Source organism: Homarus americanus, unplaced genomic scaffold, assembly GCF_018991925.1.
Source record: "Homarus americanus isolate GMGI-L3 unplaced genomic scaffold, GMGI_Hamer_2.0 scaffold24319, whole genome shotgun sequence".
Classification (NCBI taxonomy): domain Eukaryota; kingdom Metazoa; phylum Arthropoda; class Malacostraca; order Decapoda; family Nephropidae; genus Homarus; species Homarus americanus.
In genome coordinates, this window is record NW_024732443.1 from 588,277 (window position 1) to 611,147 (window position 22,871).

The 22,871-nt window shown below is 44.3% G+C and overlaps 1 protein-coding gene across 3 annotated transcripts in view; it reads right to left on the reverse strand.

Annotated features, from left to right (window-relative positions):
- Positions 1–22,605, reverse strand: part of LOC121868878 (syntaxin-binding protein 5-like) — a 76,229-nt gene extending 53,624 nt beyond the window's left edge. For all 3 annotated transcript variants that reach the window (XM_042369872.1, XM_042369870.1, XM_042369869.1), the window contains exons 1-3: positions 22,466–22,605; positions 18,268–18,453; positions 3,012–4,281 (exon numbers count right to left, since the gene is read on the reverse strand). In XM_042369872.1, the coding sequence (XP_042225806.1) occupies positions 3,012–4,281; positions 18,268–18,387 (1,390 nt within the window). In that variant the 5' untranslated portion in view covers positions 18,388–18,453; positions 22,466–22,605. The remainder of the gene's footprint in view (positions 1–3,011; positions 4,282–18,267; positions 18,454–22,465) is intronic.
- Positions 22,606–22,871: the final 266 nt, after the last annotated feature.

A 22,871-nucleotide genomic window follows, 5' to 3' on the forward strand; every position in this document is an offset into this window, starting at 1 on the left:
GTGTTTGCGTTATTTACAGTGCTGGTGGCGTTGGGTGGAGAGTTGGAGCAGTTTGGGGGGGGCGCTGTAGTGGACGTAGTAGCGGGGGTGTGGCAAGAGGACGTAGAAACTGGGGAGGAAGAATCCGATACATCCCTCTACGATGCAGCGTGGGAGAGGACAGAACGAGGAATAGCGGTTAAAGAACATGATAATTTACAGGGATTCTCTAAATGCCAATGATATTACAAAAAAAAAAAATCACCTAAGATAATAAATAACACACTTACCAAAGATATTAAATATACGACGAATACTTCATATCACCCGGAAGATGATAACAATAATAATAATAAAGAAACATTAGTAAAAGTGTAATTAACAAACCTTTCAAAACACAAGGCATCATATCATCTAAGTGAGGGGGGGGGAAAAATGAGATATTAAATCACGATCCCTTAGACAAGACAAGACAATCCTCATCTACAGAAAGTGTGTGTATATACTGTAGTGCGTCTTTCCCTAAATACTGTAGAAATATGTGCATGGTGCAGCAGAAGCATTCACGAGTCATGGAGCACTTAAATAGACCGACATTACGGGAGTATTTATGTTTCTTTTATCAATGGTTAAAATAAAATATAATAGTGTATCTCCTTAAGTTAATGGAGAGAGTTAATAGGTTTATGTGACAAAATGCTTTCGGGATTTGCGTAACCCTTTAATGATGATTTAACCCTTTGATGATGATTTAACCCTTTGATGATGCTGTTTTAACCCTTTGATGATGCTTTAACCCTTTGATGATGACGATTTAACCCTTTGATGATGCTGTTTTAACCCTTTGATGATGATGCTTTAACCCTTTGATGGCTATTTAACCCTTTGATGGCTATTTAACCATTTGATGGCTATTTAACCCTTTGATGGCTATTTAACCCTTTGATAGTTATTTAACCCTTCGGGACTCAAAGGATTACCATACTGGACATTTTATGGCAAAGGAACACCCCAATGCAAGATGATTTTATTCAGCTCAGAGGTGACCCCATACACAAGGGGTCATTCATATAACTCTAGGGGTCGCTATACAAACTGGTTGTAAATAATGAAACCAGTGTCCCCAATACTAGAGGTCCGTACGGCTAAAACCAGCGCAGGTTATACAACACACTATACACCATGTATTATTTTACATAGTAGAGTATGTATCAATCCCAACCAGTATGTACCAATGAGAAAATGGAAAACATAGCGACTGTACAGTATTTCATGAATAACTAAGATCATCAGACATCTTACATCAGTGACCCAAGGATGATCGAACCCCTAACATAACTCTAACGTAACCTAACCCAATGACCCAAGGATGAACGAACCTCTAACATAACCCTAACGTAACCTAACATAACCCTTACGTAACCCTAACCTATCCTCTACACAAGCAATCCCTTGATAGTGGTCCATTTCAGATTTTGACTTCAATATGAATAAACAAATCCCTCGAAAGCAACTATGGGGTCACATGGGGGGGGTTAGAGGTCACGTGATGTTGTTTTTCAAAGGTGTGTGTGTGTGTGTGTGTGTGTGTGTGTGTGTGTGTGTGTGTGTGTGTGTGTGTATGTGTGTGTGTGTGTGTGTGTGTGTGTGTGTTTTCTGCAAAGGATTAAAAAAATTTAGATCATGTCAAGTTAAATGTGTATGTATGTATGTATGTATGTATGTGTTTGCTTTACATTGACACACACACACACACACGACCCCATGACCAACATTAAAAAAAACAACAACAACACTCGCCACAAATTCTTATCAAAACAAAACCTCCAACAAAACACTCCATGACTGAGAGGTGAATGCAGGTGCTCACTACAATATATATATATATACATCATGCGGCCGTTAGTTTGTGAGATACCATAAAGAAGTGTAAGCAAGCCTCCCCTGCGCCCAAGACCCCGTGAGACATAGACATCCGTGGTTATGGCTTTTCACAATATTATTCGACTCCTTTCCATAGGGTGTTTGTCCCCCTCGGTTTTGTATCTGGGGGTCGGGTTTGTATGTCTGTTTCGGACTAAGCTTCCGTCTTGGGGTGCGTCTGTTGATCGATTCCCCCATTGACATCGGGTGTTAATAAAATATGGCGTGTGTTATTTGGCATTGTTCGAGAGGCCGATGACTCTGGCTAGATGAAGCCTTGGTTAACAGATCAACATTATAAATTGCTAAAAATCATTTGTTCCTTAATGCTTCGAACAAGATGGTTTACCACAACAAAAATACATGTCTGGGTGTACATAATGAAACCCCATGTACAGAACATCTTGGAATAATGTACACGCACAAATACACAGCCTTACAAATTTTCGGGGAGATCGATTGAATAATAAGAGTCGTCATTCCTTGGTGTGTGCCGTCAGGTGAGGACAATGTTACAGTGGTAGTAGAAATATTCAGACCATCTCCACGTAAAGGCTTTAAGTCAGGGTGTTTATATTCTTCTGAGATAATGTGAGTAATTCCTAAGTCAAGATTAATGAGAGAAAATTGTACATCGGGTTTCAATAGTCGTCGTCCAGATGAAACTAACAATTGATCATATACCCTGGCAGGTGAGGCACAATATAACCCCCCCCCTCCCCCACCCAAAATAAAACATGAAGATTATGTTGTGGGTAAACCATCTTGTTTGTAATGATATGGCAGATCATTACTGGCGAGACAATATTTATCACCCTCAACGCTGCAGCACAACAGCGTCTCATCAATAGTCCCGTGGGTCGGCCTCGGGTCAAGCTAAGATACCATTACACACTGCACACTCTCTTTACTCTATTAGATTATTTTAATGTTCCAACACAAAACTCTACTGTACTGTACCTGTTAAACAAATCTTTATAAATTTGGGTAATTGATTTCAAAGTGAGATCCAGTCGTACTTTGTTAGTTTACAGTGTTAGCAGAGAGGACCAACACACACAGAGGTAACAGTGTCTTGGCCGCGCCCGGAGGAGAACAAAACAACATACCCTGCAGTGCGTGTGACGACCCTCTCTTGGTGATGTGGCTGACAAAAGTCTTGAACGCTCCTTTGCTGTTTGGACTAGTTACGTTGGCCGGCGTGGCTACGAGGTGGCCGGGAGTCTGAACGGGGGTGACGTCCGAACCCTGGGCCTTGTGAGAGTGTCTCCGGCGGTCGGAGGAACTCTCGTCCTTCTCTACGGGTGAATCCGACGGAGGTCCGGCGGTGCCCTGGGAGACGCTGGAGTCGTAGCTGTTGAGGGATCCCTTACTGCTCTTCTGTTTGGCCTCCGACAGTCGTACTTTACGCCTCGGCGGAGGGACTGGGTTGCCGTCCTTGTCGAAGAGTGCCAGAGCGGATTTTCGATCGGCTCCTTCCTCGGCGTTTTGTTCCATCACCCCGAGATCTTGTTGGATGATCTTGGCCTCGTCTATGGGGCTCGGTGTCGGTCTGGGACTGGTCTTTGGGGTTCCTCTGGGACTTATCCAGGGACTCACCGAGAGAATGCCGGACCTCTTATCTAAGGTGTCCCTCTCTTCACCTTCCTCGTAGTCCTCCCTCACCTCCTCCGCCTCTTCAGTATCGTCGTAGTCATCGGTTTTGTCGTCGGCCGTAGCTTCCATTTCTCTCTCCTTCACCTCCCCGTCGGGCCCGATGACGGCAATTTCATCCGCGTACAAGTCTGAATTGTTCTCTAGGGCGGCGGTCTGTTCCGAGGAGAACGCCTTCCTCAACCTGGCATCGAGCTTTGTCAGTTGTTCCTTCAGCCTGAAGCGAGAATGTCGCTTAGAATCGTTGTTGTTCGTCCTGCCGTCGTCAAACTCGACTCTGGACTGATGCTCGGGAGTGACGGATCTCGACCTCGGTTGGTCGACTCTCAACTCCAGGCCGACCGAGGGCTCGTCTCCGTCGTCGCCGAGACCTTCTTCCTCCGTCTCCGCCCGGCCGGTGCCCTCGCTCGCCTTCTTCACCATAAGAAACTCCCCCTCATCTCTCTCTTCCTTCTCACTCTCCATCCCTCTACTCTCCTTCCGTCCCAGGACCTTCATAAACTCCACCTTTGTTTCAGACTTCCCATCTGACATTCTCTTCTCATCCTTGATCTTATCCACTCCTTTACTCTCCTTCCTCAACAGTTTCTTAAGCATCTCTGAGTCTCCTTTACCCTTGCTGTCACTGCGAGAAACTGACCTCCTGGCCTCCTCCCTGGCCAAGGGGTCCGTCTCAGTCCTCTCGTGATGGAAATAAAATGTGGAGCCACCGACATCGATTATATCCTTGAAGGGGAGAAAGTTTGCACACTAACATGAGTACATCTATAACCCCTTGAGTACGACGTCATAACCCCCTTGAGTACGACGACATAACCCCATCGAGTACGTTATTAATTCTATTCAAATCGTAGCTCTTCGGACGGAAGTATTTTGGAGAGGTTGAGTCAACGTACTCGAGAGGTTAAGTCAACGTACTCGAGAGGTTAAGTCAACGTACTCAAGTGGTTGTGGCTGTACTCAAGTGGTTAAGCTGACAAGCACAGATGAAAGCACAGTTAGAATTATGAGAGTAACTCTACATAACCGTTGAAGCTTAATCTATCAGCTTAATCTATAAGCTTAATCTATAAGCTTAGTCTATCACCTTAATCTATAAGCCTAAAGCCTCCTCCATTATCTCATACATTTGCAGCATCAGTCAGCTCTATGAATGTTAACCCTGATTGCCACCTAAGACTTCAATTATGGAACCTTTGAACACAACCTAACCTAACCTACAAATAAGTGATATATGAACATTATACAGATAAGCTTAGAAGATTAAGCTTACCTATCACATTCTAAACAGTCGTACTAAAACCACTAAACCAGACCACTCTGCTCCACTGTACAATACTATAACAAACTATTAACTACTTAATTACCTTACAATAAAACTCAAATACAGTTAAACCTCTATTTAACGAACTATATAGAGATAAAAGTCCATTATATTGAGGTTTAACTGTATCTCACATAATATTCCTGATATAGCAATAAATTTTATGGCCTAATTTTATTAACTATAATTTCAATATAAGATTTACTCAATGGGCTACTTTACAAATTATTTTTCTATGGTATAATGTAGCTGACCCTCTTGTTAATTAGGTTAGGTCAGGTCAGGTCAGAGGTTAAAAGTTATTATGATGTGTGTGTGTGTGTGTAATGTGATGCGTCTCGTATAGTAGCACTAAGATAGTGTTGAGGTGCACGGCTCTGCTTGTTATCTCTCGCTTTCAGCTATTGCCACTGACAAGTGCTTGTGGTGAACGGGACAGCAGCTCCGAGTCAGTCTTCTCCTGCCAGTACACAGCCTCTCCATTGCAAAGACTCCTACTGAGCCTCCTCGTGGCAGCACACGGTAACTGGTTGTCTAGCGACCCAGGCTAATACAGTAGGGGATCTCGGAGCAACAGGGGGCCCCAGAGGTGCGGTGTGCTGGCCCACTGGCGTGTGGACAAGTCCTGGCACCCACCAACCCGTCCCACTGTCTTGTGGGTTAACTGGTAAAGTGCAAGACTACGGGAGTCAACCCCTAACGAAAAAACTGTGTTTGGAGTCACGCAATAGGCGAAGCGCAATAAACCGCATTCTCGGCAGACTCCTGCGACCCCGCTCAGCAGTCGGTCGTCATGGGTCTCCTATGCCACCGACAGTTGCTGGGGGAGGTCAAGGTAGTGGGAATGGTGTTTGCGCTCCATCATCCCCACTCAAAATCCACTCATTGCGCAGGCCCTTTGCTCCAACCACCCTCATCATCTCATCATCATCATCTCGAAAAGACCTATGACGATGGGAACGAGTGGGGGCACAGGTCAAGGGTGTGACTGGAAGTGTTTAGCTCCGACCTGCACGTAGGCGGTGGTGGAGTGATGGTCGCTGAGACATGGGACAGGGCAGTGTGTCTCTTCGGCAGCTTCCATCATGACAAGCGGATCCCAACTGCTTCCTAACGGAGGGACCTCGAAAAGGTGGTCCCAAACAAATGCTGTCTGACTTGTTGGGGTGGCCCGCTGCAGCCGTCGAGTCATCCCATAATGCAGTCGAAACGATCAAAATAATCAGATTAAGAAAGAACTTAATATTGCTACCTGGAATGTCAGAACCTTATTGGACGGAGGGGAGATAGAAAGACCAAGGAGAAGAACTGCCCTGGTCGCTAATGAACTCAAGAGATATAACATAGATATTGCTGCTCTTAGTGAAACCCGACTGAGTGGGGAGGACTCGCTGACGGAAGTGGGTGAGGGCTACATCTTTTTTCTGGTGGGGGCTCCCAGAAGACACGCGCCGTGACTATGGGGTGCGTTTCTCTGTCAAAACATCACCCCTTTGCCACATCCCTGAGACGCCTGCTGGAATAAACGAAAGGCTCATGACATGGCGCATCCCTCTGGTCAAAGGTCGACCATCTTCAGCTCTTATGCACTGACTCTTGATGCTAATGAAGAAACAAAAGACCGCTTCTATGGTATATTGGAAACTGCTCTTACGAATGCACCACCAACTGACAAAATTCTTCTTTTAGAGGATTTCAATGCTAAAGTTGGCTCAAATTATGAAACATGGGACAAAGTTCTGGGCAAGCATGGAGTAGGGAAGATGAACAACAACGTACTCCGACTCCTTACACTGTGGTCAGAATACAATCTTACGATCACTAACACCTGGTTCAAGATGAAAACCAAATACAATACCTCATGAAAACATCCTCGATCAAACCACTGGCACCTCCTTGACTATGTTATTAGTAGCCAAGATGACCTAAAGGAGGTGCAAATCACATGAGCCACGAGGGGGTGCAGACTGTGGCATGGGCAATAGGCTAATAAGATTCAGGATTTGCATAATTCGACCCCAACACCTGAGGCAAGGCCCCAGTCATAAACTTCACATCAAAACCCTCAGTAATCCTGAATCCTCTAACTCATTAAAAAACAAGATCACCAAAAAACTCCCAGCTCATGAAATTATGGAACCTGGCACTGTGGAAGATGGCTGGAAAGAGTTGAATACTGCAATGAGTGAAGCTGTAATGGAAACACTTGGCTTTTCTAAAAACCGACATGAGGACTGGTCTGATGAGAACTCACCTACCATCCATGATCTTCTCAAAACCAAAAAAATAGCCCACGATGTAGTGCTATCAAATCCTTAATCACAAACACTGAGGGACAGGTTAACCAACATCAGGTCAGAAACACAAAGACTGTTACGCATCATGGAAAATGACTGCTGGGTAAAAAAAGCACAAGAAATTCAAGCCTTTGCTGATGTCAATAACACATACGGCTTCTATGAGGCAGTTAAGTCCATTTATGGTCCACAAAGAAGAAATATCACGCCAGTAAGATCTTTAGATGGCACCACACTCTACAAAAGCAATAAATGATTGCAGTAAGATGGGCTGAGCACTTCAGCACACTTCTAAATCAAATCAATCCAATAACACCTACAGCACAGGATAACATCCCACCCATGCCGACCCTGCACCTCCTGGATGAAGCCCCACTCCTACAAGAAGTAGACACTGCAATACGAGGGCTCAGCAACAACAAGAGCCCTGGACCTGACGGCATTACTGCTGAAATCTACAAACATGGAGGTCCCCATCTGACTGAACGCCTCCATAGCCTCTTACTCACCCTATAGGCCACAGAGACCATCCCCCAGGATTGGAAAGATGCAAATATCATAACAATCTATAAGAATAAAGGTGACAAAGCAATCTGTGGTAACAGCAGGGTCATCTCCCTCATTGTAGTTGCTGGCAAGATCCTGTCAAAAGTCATGTTATCAAGACTTATCCAACACCTAACAGAGAACACTCTTCCTGAATCCCAATGTGGATTTAGGAAGGATCGCAGTACAATGGACATGATCTTTGTAGCTAGGCAAATTTAATTAAGGAGTCGAGAGCTAGACCTTTACACCACCTTCATTGACCTCTCCAAGGCTTTCGACACAGTAAACGGAGAACTGTTATGGACTATGGTGGAGAGGGTCGGTGTACCACCAAGGTTTTTAAACATCCTCCGCCAGACGCATGATGGAATGCAAGCCCGGGTACTTGTGGGTGGTGTGTGGTCAGAACCATTTAGTGTCCTAATGGTCGTAAAACAGGGCTGTGTGCTGGCACCTGCGTTGTTTAACATCTTTTTGCTGGCTGTAACACAACTCTCACACAATGCCCTTGGGCCTGATGCAGGTGTGGGCATACGGTACCGTCTCGACGGTAGCCTTTTAATATTAGACGTCTGGAAGCCTACAGTATGCAGATGACTGTGCAGTAATGACAACAGAGAATCTATGCAACATGCACTGGACCTGATCTCTGGTATTTACAGCTCGCTTGGTTTGCAAATTAACACCCAGAAGACTGAGACTTTTGTCCAGCCCATTGTTACACCAATAGAAGCATCACAATTCTACATAATTGGAGATCCTATCAAAATAGTAAACCAGTTTAAGTACCTTGGTAGCACTCTCACACCCACTTGCTCCCTGGATATGGAAATTCAAACCAGAATCAATTTGGCCTCAGCTGCATTTGGACGTCTGACAACAAGAGTCTTTCTCAACAATGACCTCAAATATGGAACGAAGACTGCAGTTTATCTCGCGGTCTGTATATCTACATTATTATATGCCTCAGAAACCTGGACGCCCTACAAACGCCATATCCAAATGCTGGTAAACTTCCACACTAGATGCCTTCAGCGTATCTTTGGAATATCCTGGGGAGATAGAGTGACTCGTGAAGAACTATATCGTCGCTCACACACGACCATTGAACCATACTAGCCAAAAGACACTTGTGCTGGCTTGGACATGTTATCAGGATGCCAGACCACCGGTTCCCAGGACAAATATTATATGGCAAGCTCTCACATGGAAACCGGTCGGCGGGAGGGCAGAAAAAGAGATATAACGACCACTCTAAAACTCTACTCAAGTGCTGTAACATCCAACCAATTTCACTGGAGTAACTAGCCTCAGACTGTTCCTTATGGCGCTCAACATGCCATAGAGGAGCGGAAACACCTGAGACCTCACTGAACCAAAAGAGAGCTACTAAACGAGCCCAACGACATCAGAGGCTCAAGGCATAATTCCTCTCAGTGAACAACATCTCCATCACCTATACAACAAGATCTGCGCCTCCAGGATTGGACTCCATGGTCATCTACGGTGGCATCAGAGGAATAACACATAACTCATCAATCATCTGGAGCAACGTCGTCATCCACTTCGATGGACTGCAAGCAAGCAAGTATGCATGTATTATGATGTGTGTGTGAGTATGCATGTGACTGTGTACATACCGTGTTCACATATGTATGTATGTATGTATGTATGTACAGAAAACCCATGAATTGGCTCCCATGGTCTAAAACTCATCTCTTATGTTAACTACAAAACCTAAACCTAACCTAAACCTAACCTTAACCTAACCTAACCTAACCTAACCTAACCTAAACCTAACCTAACCTAACCTAAGCAACAAAATCCCCGTAACATAACATCAATTCTTCATGGCGTCAGATTTACCACTAGGACATAGGGTGGTTTAACTCTCCCTTCTACAGTTATTATTCAAGGTTTACTGATACAATACCTCAGCATTCAATTTGGTTAACTACTGTACTAGGCAATTATTCACTAAACATGTAAGAATACCATCGATTATTCTTCACTTCTCTATGGATTAATTTAGCCCATATTGAAAAAAACAAAAATTGGCTGCATTTGGCATTATTACAAGGACTTAACATTGTATATGGGGGAAATAATTCAAGATTCTTTGTGGGAAATAATTCTTGATTCTATGTGGGAAATAATTCTTGATTCTATGTGGGAAATAATTCTTGATTCTATGTGGGAAATAATTCTTGATTCTATGTGGGAAATAATTCTTGATTCTATGTGGGAAATAATTCTTGATTCTATGTGGGAAATAATTCTTGATTCTTTGTGGGAAATAATTCAAGATTCTATGTGGGAAATAATTCTTGATTCTATGTGGGAAATAATTCTTGATTCTATGTGGGAAATAATTACACAAAATTATGATTATTTTCCCAGATTCAGAATAGATTTGGTTGAACTTGTGCTGTTAATACTAGACTAAGTAAACCAATTAATCTCTATAGCAATGACCTGACCTGACCTCTTTGACCTGATGCCTCGTAGAGTAACTCGCAAATATTAAAAGATATGATATTTTTTTTTATTTGGGAGTTTTTATTGATTATATGAACTGGTAAGGTTTTTTTTTTATATAGGAAATCCCTTAAACTTCATAATGTCAGCAGTATTACTACCTACAAGACCTTACCTCACCCCCTGGCAGGATACCCACTGTCACCTACAAGACCTTACCTCACCCCCTGGCAGGATACTCACTCACCCAAACCCGATCTATTCTGACTCTTGAAGAACTGTCGTGACAATGTAATTACCGAGCTTCAACGACTAAGACAATGTAATTACTGAGCTTCAATAACTAAGACAATGTTATTACCGAGCTTCAACGACTAATACAATGTTATTACCGAGCTTCAACGACTAAGGGTAATTAAGCTCACAAGGCTTATAATTATGCCAATCTATCAACCATTACATATTCATAGGGACTTATTCTTATCGTACTCTTGTTATGGAAAGACCATTTGAGGTAATATCATCATTCATTAACTACTAAGAGATAATACTAATTTTTTTTACACCTATTGACCTCAGTTTGTTTTGAGTGTCATCCAACGGTCTTTATAAACTGTGGAAACTGACTCTGATTTGGCAGCTAACTGACTCTGATTTGGCAGCTAACTGACTCATGTACTTTAGGTAGATCCACAAATTCAGGAAAGATTTTATTTTCCGATGGTAAATTTGGCAGCTAACTGACTCATGCAGCTAATTGACTCTGATTTGGCAGCTAACTGACTCGTGAAACTACATCCAGAATATTTACCACCAATTTTTTTTTCTATCCGATGATTAATGTCAAGTAATTGAAGTGAAAAATCTTATACAACAAGGTAATAAATTCAACTGAGTAGCGGAACAACTGACTCGACCATTAGTCAATTTCTACAGTTTATAGTTAATTGATGAGTTGACAGAGTATAGTTGATAAGAACACTGTACAGTTAAACCTCCATCTAATGAACTATATAGAGATGAAAGTCCATTATATCGAGGGTCAGTTAGATGTGAAACCTCCATCTAATGAACTATATAGAGATGAAAGTCCATTATATAAAGGGTCCGTTAGATGTGAAACCCATCTAATGAACTATATAGAGATGAAAGTCCATTATATGGGTCGTTAGATATAAACCCATCTAATGAACTATATAGAGATGAAGTCCATTATATAAAGGGTTCGTTGATATGAAACCTCATCAATGAACTATATAGAGATGAAAGTCCATTATATAAAGGGTCCTTAGATGAAACCTCCATCTAATGAACTATATAGAGATGAAAGTCCATTATATAAAGGGTCAGTAGATGTGAAACCTCCATCTAATGAACTATATAGAGATGAAAAGTCCATTATATAAAAGGGTCTTAGATGTGAAACCTCCATCTAATGAACTATATAGAGATGAAAGTCCATTATATAAAGGGTCCATTAGATGTGAAACCCATCTAAACTATAGAGATGAAAGTCCATTATATAAAGGGTTCGTTAGATGTGAAACCTCCATCTAATGAACTATATAGAGATGAAAGTCCATTATATAAAGGGTCCGTGAAACCTATCTAATGAACTATATAGAGATGAAAGTCCATTATATAAAGGTTCGTTAGATGTGAAACCTCCATCTAATGAACTATATAGAGATGAAAGTCCATTATATAAAGGGTTCGTTAGATGTGAAACCTCCATCTAATGAACTATATAGAGATGAAAGTCCATTATATAAAGGTCCGTTAGATGTGAAACTCCATCTAATGAACTATATAGAGATGAAAGTCCATTATATAAAGGGTTCGTTAGATGTGAAACCTCCATCTAATGAACTATATAGAGATGAAAGTCCAAAGGGTCTTAGATTGAACTCCATCTAATGAACTATAGAGATGAAAGTCCATTATAAAGGGTTCGTTAGATGTGAAACCTCCATCTAATGAACTATATAGAGATGAAAGTCCATTATATAAAGGGTTCGTTGTGAAACCTCCATCTAATGAACTATATAGAGATGAAAGTCCATTATATAAAGGGTTCGTTAGATATGAAACCTATCTAATGAACTATATAGAGATGAAAGTCCATTATATCAAGGGTTCGTTAGATATGAAACCTCCATCTAATGAACTATATAGAGATGAAAGTCCATTATATCGAGGGTCAGTTAGATGTGAAACCTCCATCTAATGAACTATATAGAGATGAAAGTCCATTATATCGAGGGTCCATTAGATGAGAAACCTCCATCTAATGAACTATATAGAGATGAAAGTCCATTATATCAAGGGTCCGTTAGATGTGAAACCTCCTTCTAATGAACTATATAGAGATGAAAGTCCATTATATCAAGGGTCCGTTAGATGAACCTCCATCTAATGAACTATATAGAGATGAAAGTCCATTATATCAAGGGTCCGTTAGATGTTAAACTCCATCTAATGAACTATATAGAGATGAAAGTCCATTATATCAAGGGTCCATTAGATGTGAAACTCCATCTAATGAACTATATAGAGATGAAAGTCCATTATATAAAGGGTTCGTTAGATGAAACCCATCTAATGAACTATATAGAGATGAAAGTCCATTATATCAAGGGTCCGTTAGATGTGAAACCTCCATCTAATGAACTATATAGAGATGAAAGTCCATTATATAAAGGGTTCGTTAGATATGAAACCTCCATCTAATGAACTATATAGAGATGAAAGTCCATTATATAAAGGTTACACTGTACAGGTAAATCTAAAATAATTATCCCATCAGACTTAGAAAATACAGTTAATACAGTCATCTTACAGTAATACAACACAAGACTAATACTGTATTCCCACTGTAGGTTATTAAATACAGAAAACTCGAAAACTGTATCAAAGAAAACAAAAATTACAGAGAAATTACAGAAAATCGTGTAAATTCTCAAAGAAAGCCGTACGTTACAGTCAAAATACAGCGCTCTGGTCTTTTGATTACAGTATTTCATCTTTACAGTGGGATTTCATTCCTGTATTCTACTTTATATGTTACAGTATTACATAAATTCTTTCATTAAAACTAATAAGATCACGATAAGAACGTACATTTTAGGTATCCCTGTATATGAAAATAACACGAACCTTTTTTCGATCGTCATGTTTACGCAGGTGTAAATAAAGGCAACTCAGATGTTATAATCCTATTACTGGGAAATTAGTCTTCTTGCAGTGGATATAGGCCTATGTATGAGCTAAGATAATATTCATAATAATTCACATAGGCCTATGCATTTCCTTGTCAACTTTGATATGTATAGGAGTGTTTGGTACATCCTTGACCTACCCCTGGCTCTCTCCTCTCCTCCTTGACCTACCCCTGGCTCTCTCCTCTCCTCCTTGACCTACCCCTGGCTCTCTCCTCTCCTCCTTGACCTACCCCTGGCTCTCCCTCCCTCCTGACCTACCCCTGACTCTCTCCTCTCCTCCTTGACCTACCCCTGACTCTCCTCTCCTCCCTGACCTACCCCCGCTCTCCCTCTCCTCCTTGACCTACCCCTGGCTCTCCCTCCTCCTTGACCTACCCCTGACTCTCCCTCTCCTCCCTTGACCTACCCCTGTCTCTCCTCTCCTCCTTGACCTACCCCTGACTCTCTCTCCTCTCCCCTTCTTGACCTACCCCGACTCTCTCCCTCTCCTCCTTGACCTACCCCTGGCTCTCCCTCTCCTCCCTGACCTCCCCCCCCTGGCTCTCTCCCTCCTTGACCTACCCCTGGCCTCTCCCCTCCCTCCTTGACCTACCCTGGCTCTCCCTCCCTTGACCTACCCCTGGCTCTCCTCTCCCTCCCCACCTACCCTGCTTCTCCTCTTCTCCTTCTGACCTACCCCTGGCTCTCTCCTCTCCTCCTTGACCTACCCCCTGGCTCTCTCCTCTCCCTCCTTGACCTACCCCTGGCTCTCTCCCTCCTTGACCTACCCCCTGCTCTCTCCTCTCCCCTGACCTACCCCTGGCTCTCCTCTCCTCCTTGACCTACCCCTGGCTCTCTCCTCTCCTCCTTGACCTACCCCTGGCTCTCTCCTCTCCTCCTTGACCTACCCCTGGCTCTCCTCCTCCTCCTGACCTACCCCTGGCTCTCTCCCTCTCCTCCTTGACCTACCCCTGGCTCTCCCTCTCCTCCTCCCTGACCTACCCCTGCCTCTCCCTCTCCTCCTGGATCTACCCCTGGCCTCTCTCCTCTCCTCCTTGACCTACCCCCCACTCTCCCTCCTCTCTCCTCCCTGACCTACCCCCTGGCTCTCTCTCTCCTCTCCTCCTGACCTACCCCTGGCTCTCCTCCCTCTCCCTGACCTACCCCTGGCTCTCTCCTCCTCCCTTGACCTACCCCTGGCTCTCTCCTCTCCTCCTCCTGACCTACCCCCTGGCTCTCCTCTCCTCCTTGACCTACCCCCTGGCTCTCCCTCCTCCTGACCTACCCCCTGCCTCTCCTCCTTGACCTACCCCTGACTCTCCTCTCCTCCTTGACCTACCCCTGCTCTCCCTCCTCCTTGACCTACCCTGGCTCTCTCCTCTCCCCTTGACCTACCCCTGGCTCTCTCCTCTCCTCCTTGACCTACCCCTGGCTCTCTCCTCCCTCCTTGACCTACCCTGGCTCTTCCTCTCCCTCCTGACCTACCCCTGGCTCTCTCCTCCTCTCCTCCTTGATCTACCCCTGGCCTCCCTCCTTGACCTACCCCTGGCTCTCTCCTCTCCTCCTGACCTACCCCTGGCTCTCTCCCTCCTCCCTTGACCTACCCCTGGCTCTCTCCTCTCCTCCCTGAGCCTACCCCTGGCTCTCTCCTCTCCTCCTTGACCTACCCCTGGCTCTCTCCCTCCTCCTTGACCTACCCCTGGCTCTCCCTCTCTCCTCCTTGACCTACCCCTGGCTCTCTCCCTCTCCTCCTGACCTACCCCTGGCTCTCTCTCCCTCCTCCTTGACCTTCCCCTGGCTCTCCTCTCCTCCTTGACGCACCCCCTGGCTCTCTCCTCCTCCTGACCTACCCGGCTCTCCTCTCCTCCTTGACCTACCCCTGGCTTCTCCTCTCTCTCCTTGACCTACCCGGCTCTCTCCCTCTCCTCCTTGACCTACCCCTGGCTCTCCCCCTCCCTTGACCTACCCCTGGCTCTCTCCTCTCCTCCTGACCTACCCCTGGCTCTCCTCTCCTCCTTGACTCACCCCTGGCTCTCCTCTCCCCTTGACCTACCCCTGGCTCTCTCCTCCCTCCTTGACCTACCCTGGCTCTCCCTCCCTCCTGACCTACCCCTGGCTCTCCCTCCCTCCTGACCTACCCCTGGCCTCTCCCTCTCCCTCCTTGGACCTACCCCTGGCTCTCTCCCCTCCTCCCTGACCTACCCCTGGCTCTCTCCTCTCCTCCCTTGACCTACCCCTGGCTCTCCTCTCTCTCCCTTGACCTACCCCTGGCTCTCTCCTCTCCTCCTCGACCTACCCCTGGCTCTCTCCCTTCTCCTTGACCTACCCCGGCTCTCTCTCTCCTCTCCTCCTCCTGACCTACCCTGGCTCTCTCCTCTCCTCCCTGACCTTCCCCCTGGCTCTCTCCTCTCCTCCTCCTGACCTACCCCTGGCTCTCTCCTCTCCTCCTTGACCTACCCCTGGCCTCCTCTCCTCCTGACCTACCCCTGGCTCTCTCCCTCCCTCCTGACCTACCCTGGCTCTCTCCCTCCTCCTTGACCTACCCCTGGCTCTCTCCTCTCCTCCTTGACCCACCCCTGGCTCTCTCCCTCTCCCTCCTTGACCTACCCCTGGCTCTCCTCTCCTCCTTGACCCCTGGCTCTCTCTCTCTCCTCCTCTGACCTACTCCCCTGCTCTCTCCCTCTCCTCCTGACCTACCCCTGGCTCTCTCCTCCTCTCCTCCTGACCTACCCCTGGCTCTCTCCTCTCCTCCTTGACCTACCCCTGGCTCTCTCCTCCTCCTGACCTACCCCTGGCTCTCTCCTCCCTGACCTACCCTGGCTCTCTCTACTCCTGACCTACCCCTGGCTCTCCCCTCTCCTCCTGACCTACCCTGGCTCTCCCTCCTCCCCTACCTACCCTCCTCTCTCCCTCCTGACCCACCCTGGCTCTCCTCTCCTCCTGACTCCCTGGCTCTCTCCTCTCCTCCTTGACCTACCCCTGGCTCTCCTCTCCTCCTGACCTACCCCCGGCTCTCCTCTCCTCCTGAATCTACCCCTGGCTCTCTCTCCTCCTCCTGACCTACCCTGGCTCTCTCTCCTCTCCTCCTCTGGACCTACCCCTGGCTCTCTTTCTCCCCCTTGACCTACCCTCGACCCTCTCCCTCCCCTTGACCTACCCCTGACCTCTCTCTTCTCCCTCCTTGACCTACCCCTGGCTCTCCCTCCCTCCTTGACCCCCCCAGGCTCTCCTCTCCTCCTGACCTACCCTGACCTCTCCTCTCCCTCCTGACCTACCCCTGGCTCTCTCCTCTCCTCCCTGACCTACCCCTGGCTCTCTCCCTCCTCCTGACCTAACCCTGGCTCTCCTCTCCTCCTTGACCTAACCCCTGGCTCTCCTCTCCCTCCTGACCTACCCCTGGCTCTCTCTCCTCCTCCTGACCTACCTCTCTCTCTCTCCTCTCCTCCCTTGACCTACCCCTGGCTCTCTCCCTCCTACACCCCCTGGCTCTCTCTCCCTCCCCCTTGACCTACCCCTGACTCTCTCCTCTCCTCCTTGACCTACCCCTGGCTCTCTCTCTCCTCCCTCCTTGACCTACCCCTGCCTCCTCTCCTCCTCCTGACTACCCCTGGCTCTCTCCTCTCCTCCTTGACCTAACCCTTGGCTCTCACCTCTACAACTCCCTCAACCTGACGTGCCCTTCAGTTTCCCGTAGTTTACACCACAGTCGAGTACCTAAGTTCCTACTACTTCACCCAGCCAACTGAGTTCCCATCGACACACCTACATCACCTGACAACATTTTAACGCCTATCCAAGATACTATAAATTTATTAGAGATTAATAAGGAAATTAGTTTAAAACATTTCATAATTTTTTAACAAGTTTTTGAGGTATTTTAACAACTCAAACCTAAACTAACAAATATTATTCGTTTGTGGAATATTTATATTGTAGATTATGGTAAGTGTTTGTGTGCGATACATAGACCTGCCTTAATATTTACTTTATAACACACATCCCTAAATAATGGTGAAGTGTGTACATCTAGAACAACACATCACAATATATAAAAATCTGTTCCACACATCCACAAATAATGGTGAAGTGTGTACATGGAAAACAACACATCACAAAATATAAAAACCTGTTCCACACATCCCTAAATATCGGTAGAGTGTGTTAATAATGAAAGATATGCAAGGGGCTGTTTCACATCTGCAATATCAAAGCAATAATTCCTTAACAATCATCTTGCTGTATAAAAAACCTCGATAAATTAATAAAAAAAAATGTCAAAAATAAAATAAAATATAAAATTCCTAATAAGTATGAAATAATGATGACAAACCCGTGATGCGTCCCACAAACACACACACACAAGATGAGGTAATGCCTAGGTCTTCCCCCGGCAGGAGAAGACAACAGATGGAGAGACACAACAGAGATCGTTCAAAGGTGACAGAGTGGATGTACAGTTACGGACACTAGAACAGTTATTTCTAAGGTAACGTAGAACACCCATCAGTTACCTTATAAATAATAATTAACTAACCACTTCGAGAAAGATGTTACAATATATATTTTTTTTTTGGGGGGGAGGGAGAGTGAATAATGTTAATGCATTCATGAAAACAATTACCCTAACTGAGCCAGAAGGAGAAATGAGATGATGCATATTTAACATCCATAGCAAATACACACAATATATTCACATTCTTTTGAATATATAATACAATAAGAGTATTAATTAAATATACAAACAGATCAAAGATATTATTATTATTTATCACTCCTATCTCTCATAATAACCAATAAAAAAAACAATTAAGGATTTTAAAACTAAGATGTGGTCGGTTGTGTTAATACGTCAATTACACCGTACCTGGTCAGAGGCAGGCGACTTGCAGCGTTGTTGTTCCTCCTCTTTGGAAGATTCTGTCCGCTTGGGGATTCGGGGAACACGCTGGTATGGGTCAGCCTCGTACAGCTCTGGGGTCCCCATGTTTAGGAGACACGATTTGGCGATATAGTCGAAACTACTAACCCGCTCTCGTTCCCGTAGGACAAACTGTAGGATAGGAACACTGTAAGGCTAACTGTAGGATAGGAACACTGTAAGGCTAACTGTAGGATAGGAACACTGTAAGGCTAACTGTAGGATAGGAACACTGTATAACTGAGATAGGAACACTGTGGCTAACTGTAAGATAGGAACACTGTAAGGCTAACTGTAGGATAGGAACACTGTAAGGCTAACTGTAGGATAGGAACACTGTAAGGCTAACTGTAGGATAGGAACACTGTAAGGCTAACTGTAGGATAGAACACTGTAAGGCTAACTGTAGGATAGGAATACTGTAAGGCTAACTGTAGGATAGGAACACTGTAAGGCTAACTGTAGGATAGGAACACTGTAAGACTAACTGTAGGATAGAACACTGTAAGGCTAACTGTAGGATAGGAATACTGTACTAAAGAAACACGTAAGGCTAACTGTGATAGAACATTGTAAGTCTAACTGTAGGATAGGAACACTGTAAGGCTAACTGTAGGATAGGAACACTGTAAGGCTAACTGTAGGATAGGAACACTGTAAGGCTAACTGTAGGATAGGAACACTGTAAGGCTAACTGTAGGATAGGAACACTAAGGCTAACTGTAGATAGGAACACCTGTAAGGCTAACTGTAGGATAGGAACACTGTAAGGCTAACTGTAGGATAGAACACTGTAAGGCTAACTGTAGGATAGGAACACTGTAAGGCTAACTGTGATAGAACACTGTAAGGCTAACTGTAAGATAGAACACTGTAAGACTAACTGTATAGGAACAATGTTAACTGAGGATAGGAACACTGTAAGACTAACTGTAGGATAGGAACACTGTAAGGCTAACTGTAGGATAGGAACACTGTAAGGCTAACTGTAGGATAGGAACACTGTAAGGCTAACTGTAGGATAGGAACACTGTAAGGCTAACTGTAGATAGGAACACTGTAAGGCTAACTGTAGGATAGGAACACTGTAGGGCTAACTGTAGGATAGGAACACTGTGGCTAACTGTAGGATAGGAACACTGTAAGGCTAACTGTAGGATAGAACACTGTAAGGCTAACTGTAGGATAGAACACTGTAAGTCTAACTGTAAGATAGGAACACTGTAAGGCTAACTGTAGGATAGGAACACTGTAAGGCTAACTGTAGGATAGAACACTGTAAGTCTAACTGTAAGATAGAACACTGTAAGGCTAACTGTAGGATAGAACACTAAGGCTAACTGTAGGATAGGAACACTGTAAGGCTAACTGTAGGATAGGAACACTGTAAGGCTAACTGTAGGATAGGAACACTGTAAGTCTAACTGTAGGATAGAACACTGTAAGGCTAACTGGATAGAACACTGTGCAACTGTAGGATAGAACACGTGCTAACTGTAGGATAGGAACACTGTAAGGCTAACTGTAGGATAGGAACACTGTAAGGCTAACTGTAGGATAGGAACACTGTAAGGCTAACTGTAGGATAGGAACACTGTAAGGCTAACTGTAGGATAGGAACACTGTAAGGCTAACTGTAGGATAGGAACACTGTAAGGCTAACTGTAGGATAGGAACACTGTAAGGCTAACTGTAGGATAGGAACACTGTAAGGCTAACTGTAGGATATAGGAACACTGTAAGACTAACTGTAGGATAGGAACACTGTAAGGCTAACTGTAGGATAGGAACACACTGTGCTAACTGTAGGATAGAACACTGTAAGGCTAACTGTAGGATAGGAACACTGTAAGACTAACTGTAGGATAGGAACACTGTAAGGCTAACTGTAGGATAGAAACACTGTAAGGCTAACGAGGATAGAACACTGTAACAAAACAAACAAAAAACCAGCTAACTGTAGATAGAACACTGTAAGACTAACTGTAAGATAGAACAAGACTAACTGTAGGATAGGAACACTGTAAGACTAACTGTAGGATAGGAACACTGTAAGACTAACTGTAGGATAGAAACCGTAAGACAACTGTGATAGAACACTGTAAGACTAACTGTAAGATAGAACACTGTAAGACTAACTGGGATAGGAACACTGTAAGGCTAACTGTAAGATAGGAACACTGTAAGTCTAACTGTAGGATAGAACACTGTAAGGCTAATGTAAGATAGAACACTGTAAGACTAACTGTAGGATAGAACACTGTAAGACTAACTGTAAGATAGGAACACTGTAAGACTAACTGTGATAGGAACACTGTAAGACTAACTGTAAGATAGGAACACTGTAAGACTAACTGTAGGATAGGAACACTGTAAGACTAACTGTAAGATAGAACACTGTAAGACTAACTGTAGGATAGGAACACTGTAAGACTAACTGTAAGATAGGAACACTGTAAGACTAACTGTAGGATAGAACACTGTAAGGCTAACTTTAAGATAGGAACACTGTAAGACTAACTGTAGGATAGAACACTGTAAGGCTAACTGTAAGATAGGAACACTGTAAGACTAACTGTAGGATAGAACACTGTAAGGCTAACTGTAAGATAGGAACACTGTAAGACTAACTGTAGGATAGAACACTGTAAGACTAACTGTAAGATAGGAACACTGTAAGACTAACTGTAGGATAGGAACACTGTAAGACTAACTGTAAGATAGAACACTGTAAGACTAACTGTAGGATAGGAACACCGTAAGACTAACTGTAAGATAGGAACACTGTAAGACTAACTGTAGGATAGAACACTGTAAGACTAACTGTAGGATAGAACACTGTAAGGCTAATTGTAGATAGAACACTCTAAGGCTAACTGTAGGATAGAACACTCAAGGCTAACTGTAGGATAGAACACTGTAAGCTAACTGTAGGATAGAACACTGTAAGTCTAACTGTAAGATAGGAACACTGTAAGGCTAACTGTAGGATAGAACACTGTAAGGCTAACTGTAGGATAGGAACACTGTAAGGCTAACTGTAAGATAGGAACACTGTAAGGCAACTGTAGGATGAACACTGTAAGGCTAACTGTAGGATAGGAACACTGTAGGCTAACTGTAGATAGGAACACTGTAAGACTAACTGTAGGATAGGAACACTGTAAGTCTAACTGTAAGATAGGAACACTGTAAGGCTAACTGTAGGATAGGAACACTGTAAGGCTAATTAAGACTTACGGTACCTTGACAGTGTAGGTATACAAACATTATACAGGTGTCCCTTGATTTACGATCTTTCTATGATGTAAATAATGTGCATTAACTATGGTCATCATAATGCTAACATGGAACGCATCTTTCAGCTTTATTTTCTCTTGCCAGCTGAGATCTCCCCTATAATGTGGCCATCCGGAGCTGAGATCTCCCCTATAATGTGGCCATCCGGAGCGAGAGATCTCCCCTATAATGTGGCCATCTGGAGCTGAGATCTCCCCTATAATGTGGCCATCTGAGCTGAGATCTCCCCTATAAAGTGGCCATCCGGAGCTGAGATCTCCCCTATAATGTGGCCATCTGGAGCTGAGATCTCCCCTATAATGTGGCCATCTGGAGCTGAGATCTCCCCTATAAAGTGGCCACCCGGATACGATCTCCCCTTATAACGTGGCCACCTGGTGCACTACAGTACCAAGCTTTGTTCCACGCTATAATTATCAGTCAAGTGTGAGGAGATCACTCTTGTTGCTCTGGTTTATGACTGTGACGTAAGCAGTGTGAGAAGGCCAAGGCACTTATGGTAACCGTGTTCCTGAGGTGATGCTTGATACTATAAACAGACTCCCCAGAGGCTGTGAGGGAGTCTAAGTCACATCTCCGCTCCAAGACTCCCATTATCCCTGGCAAGGGGGGGTCACGTAATGATGACCTGGCTTGTTAATAAGTGTTGTAGAAGTTGTTATATTATTAGTGATGGAATTTTCTGAAACATAACCCCATCGTAAATAGCGGGGCACCTATAGACAGTGTAGGTATACAAGCAATGGTCAACAAGACAGTCACTAGATGCTTATTACTATCATTTAACAAGCATTACTATCATTTAACAACCATTAACTACTTAACAACCATGAACTATACTCACAGCCCATAAGAGGAGTTGATGGAGAGCGCTGTAATGACCCCAGGCGGTTCACCCTCCACCCAGGGCGTAAGGCAGACCAAATCGGCCTGGAATCCTGACGCCCTCTTTTGCTGACCACTCCTCAACGGTATGGGTGTGAAATAATCCAGCGACGGCTATAAGACATGACTGTATTAGTTCCCCCAGCACTGAGTTGTTGTTTATTATGGATAGAATATCTCACGGTGAATTATATCAACACCATTCAATAGTTACTTAGATAAATCACTTTTTTTTTTTTAATTAGTAAGGTTGGTAGCCATGTTAGCTGGTTCCCTGATGTGTGTAAATAACAGGTATGTTTACTATACCTTGAAGGATAGCATCTGATTGGCTTATTCATTAACCAATAAAATTCCAGGAAATA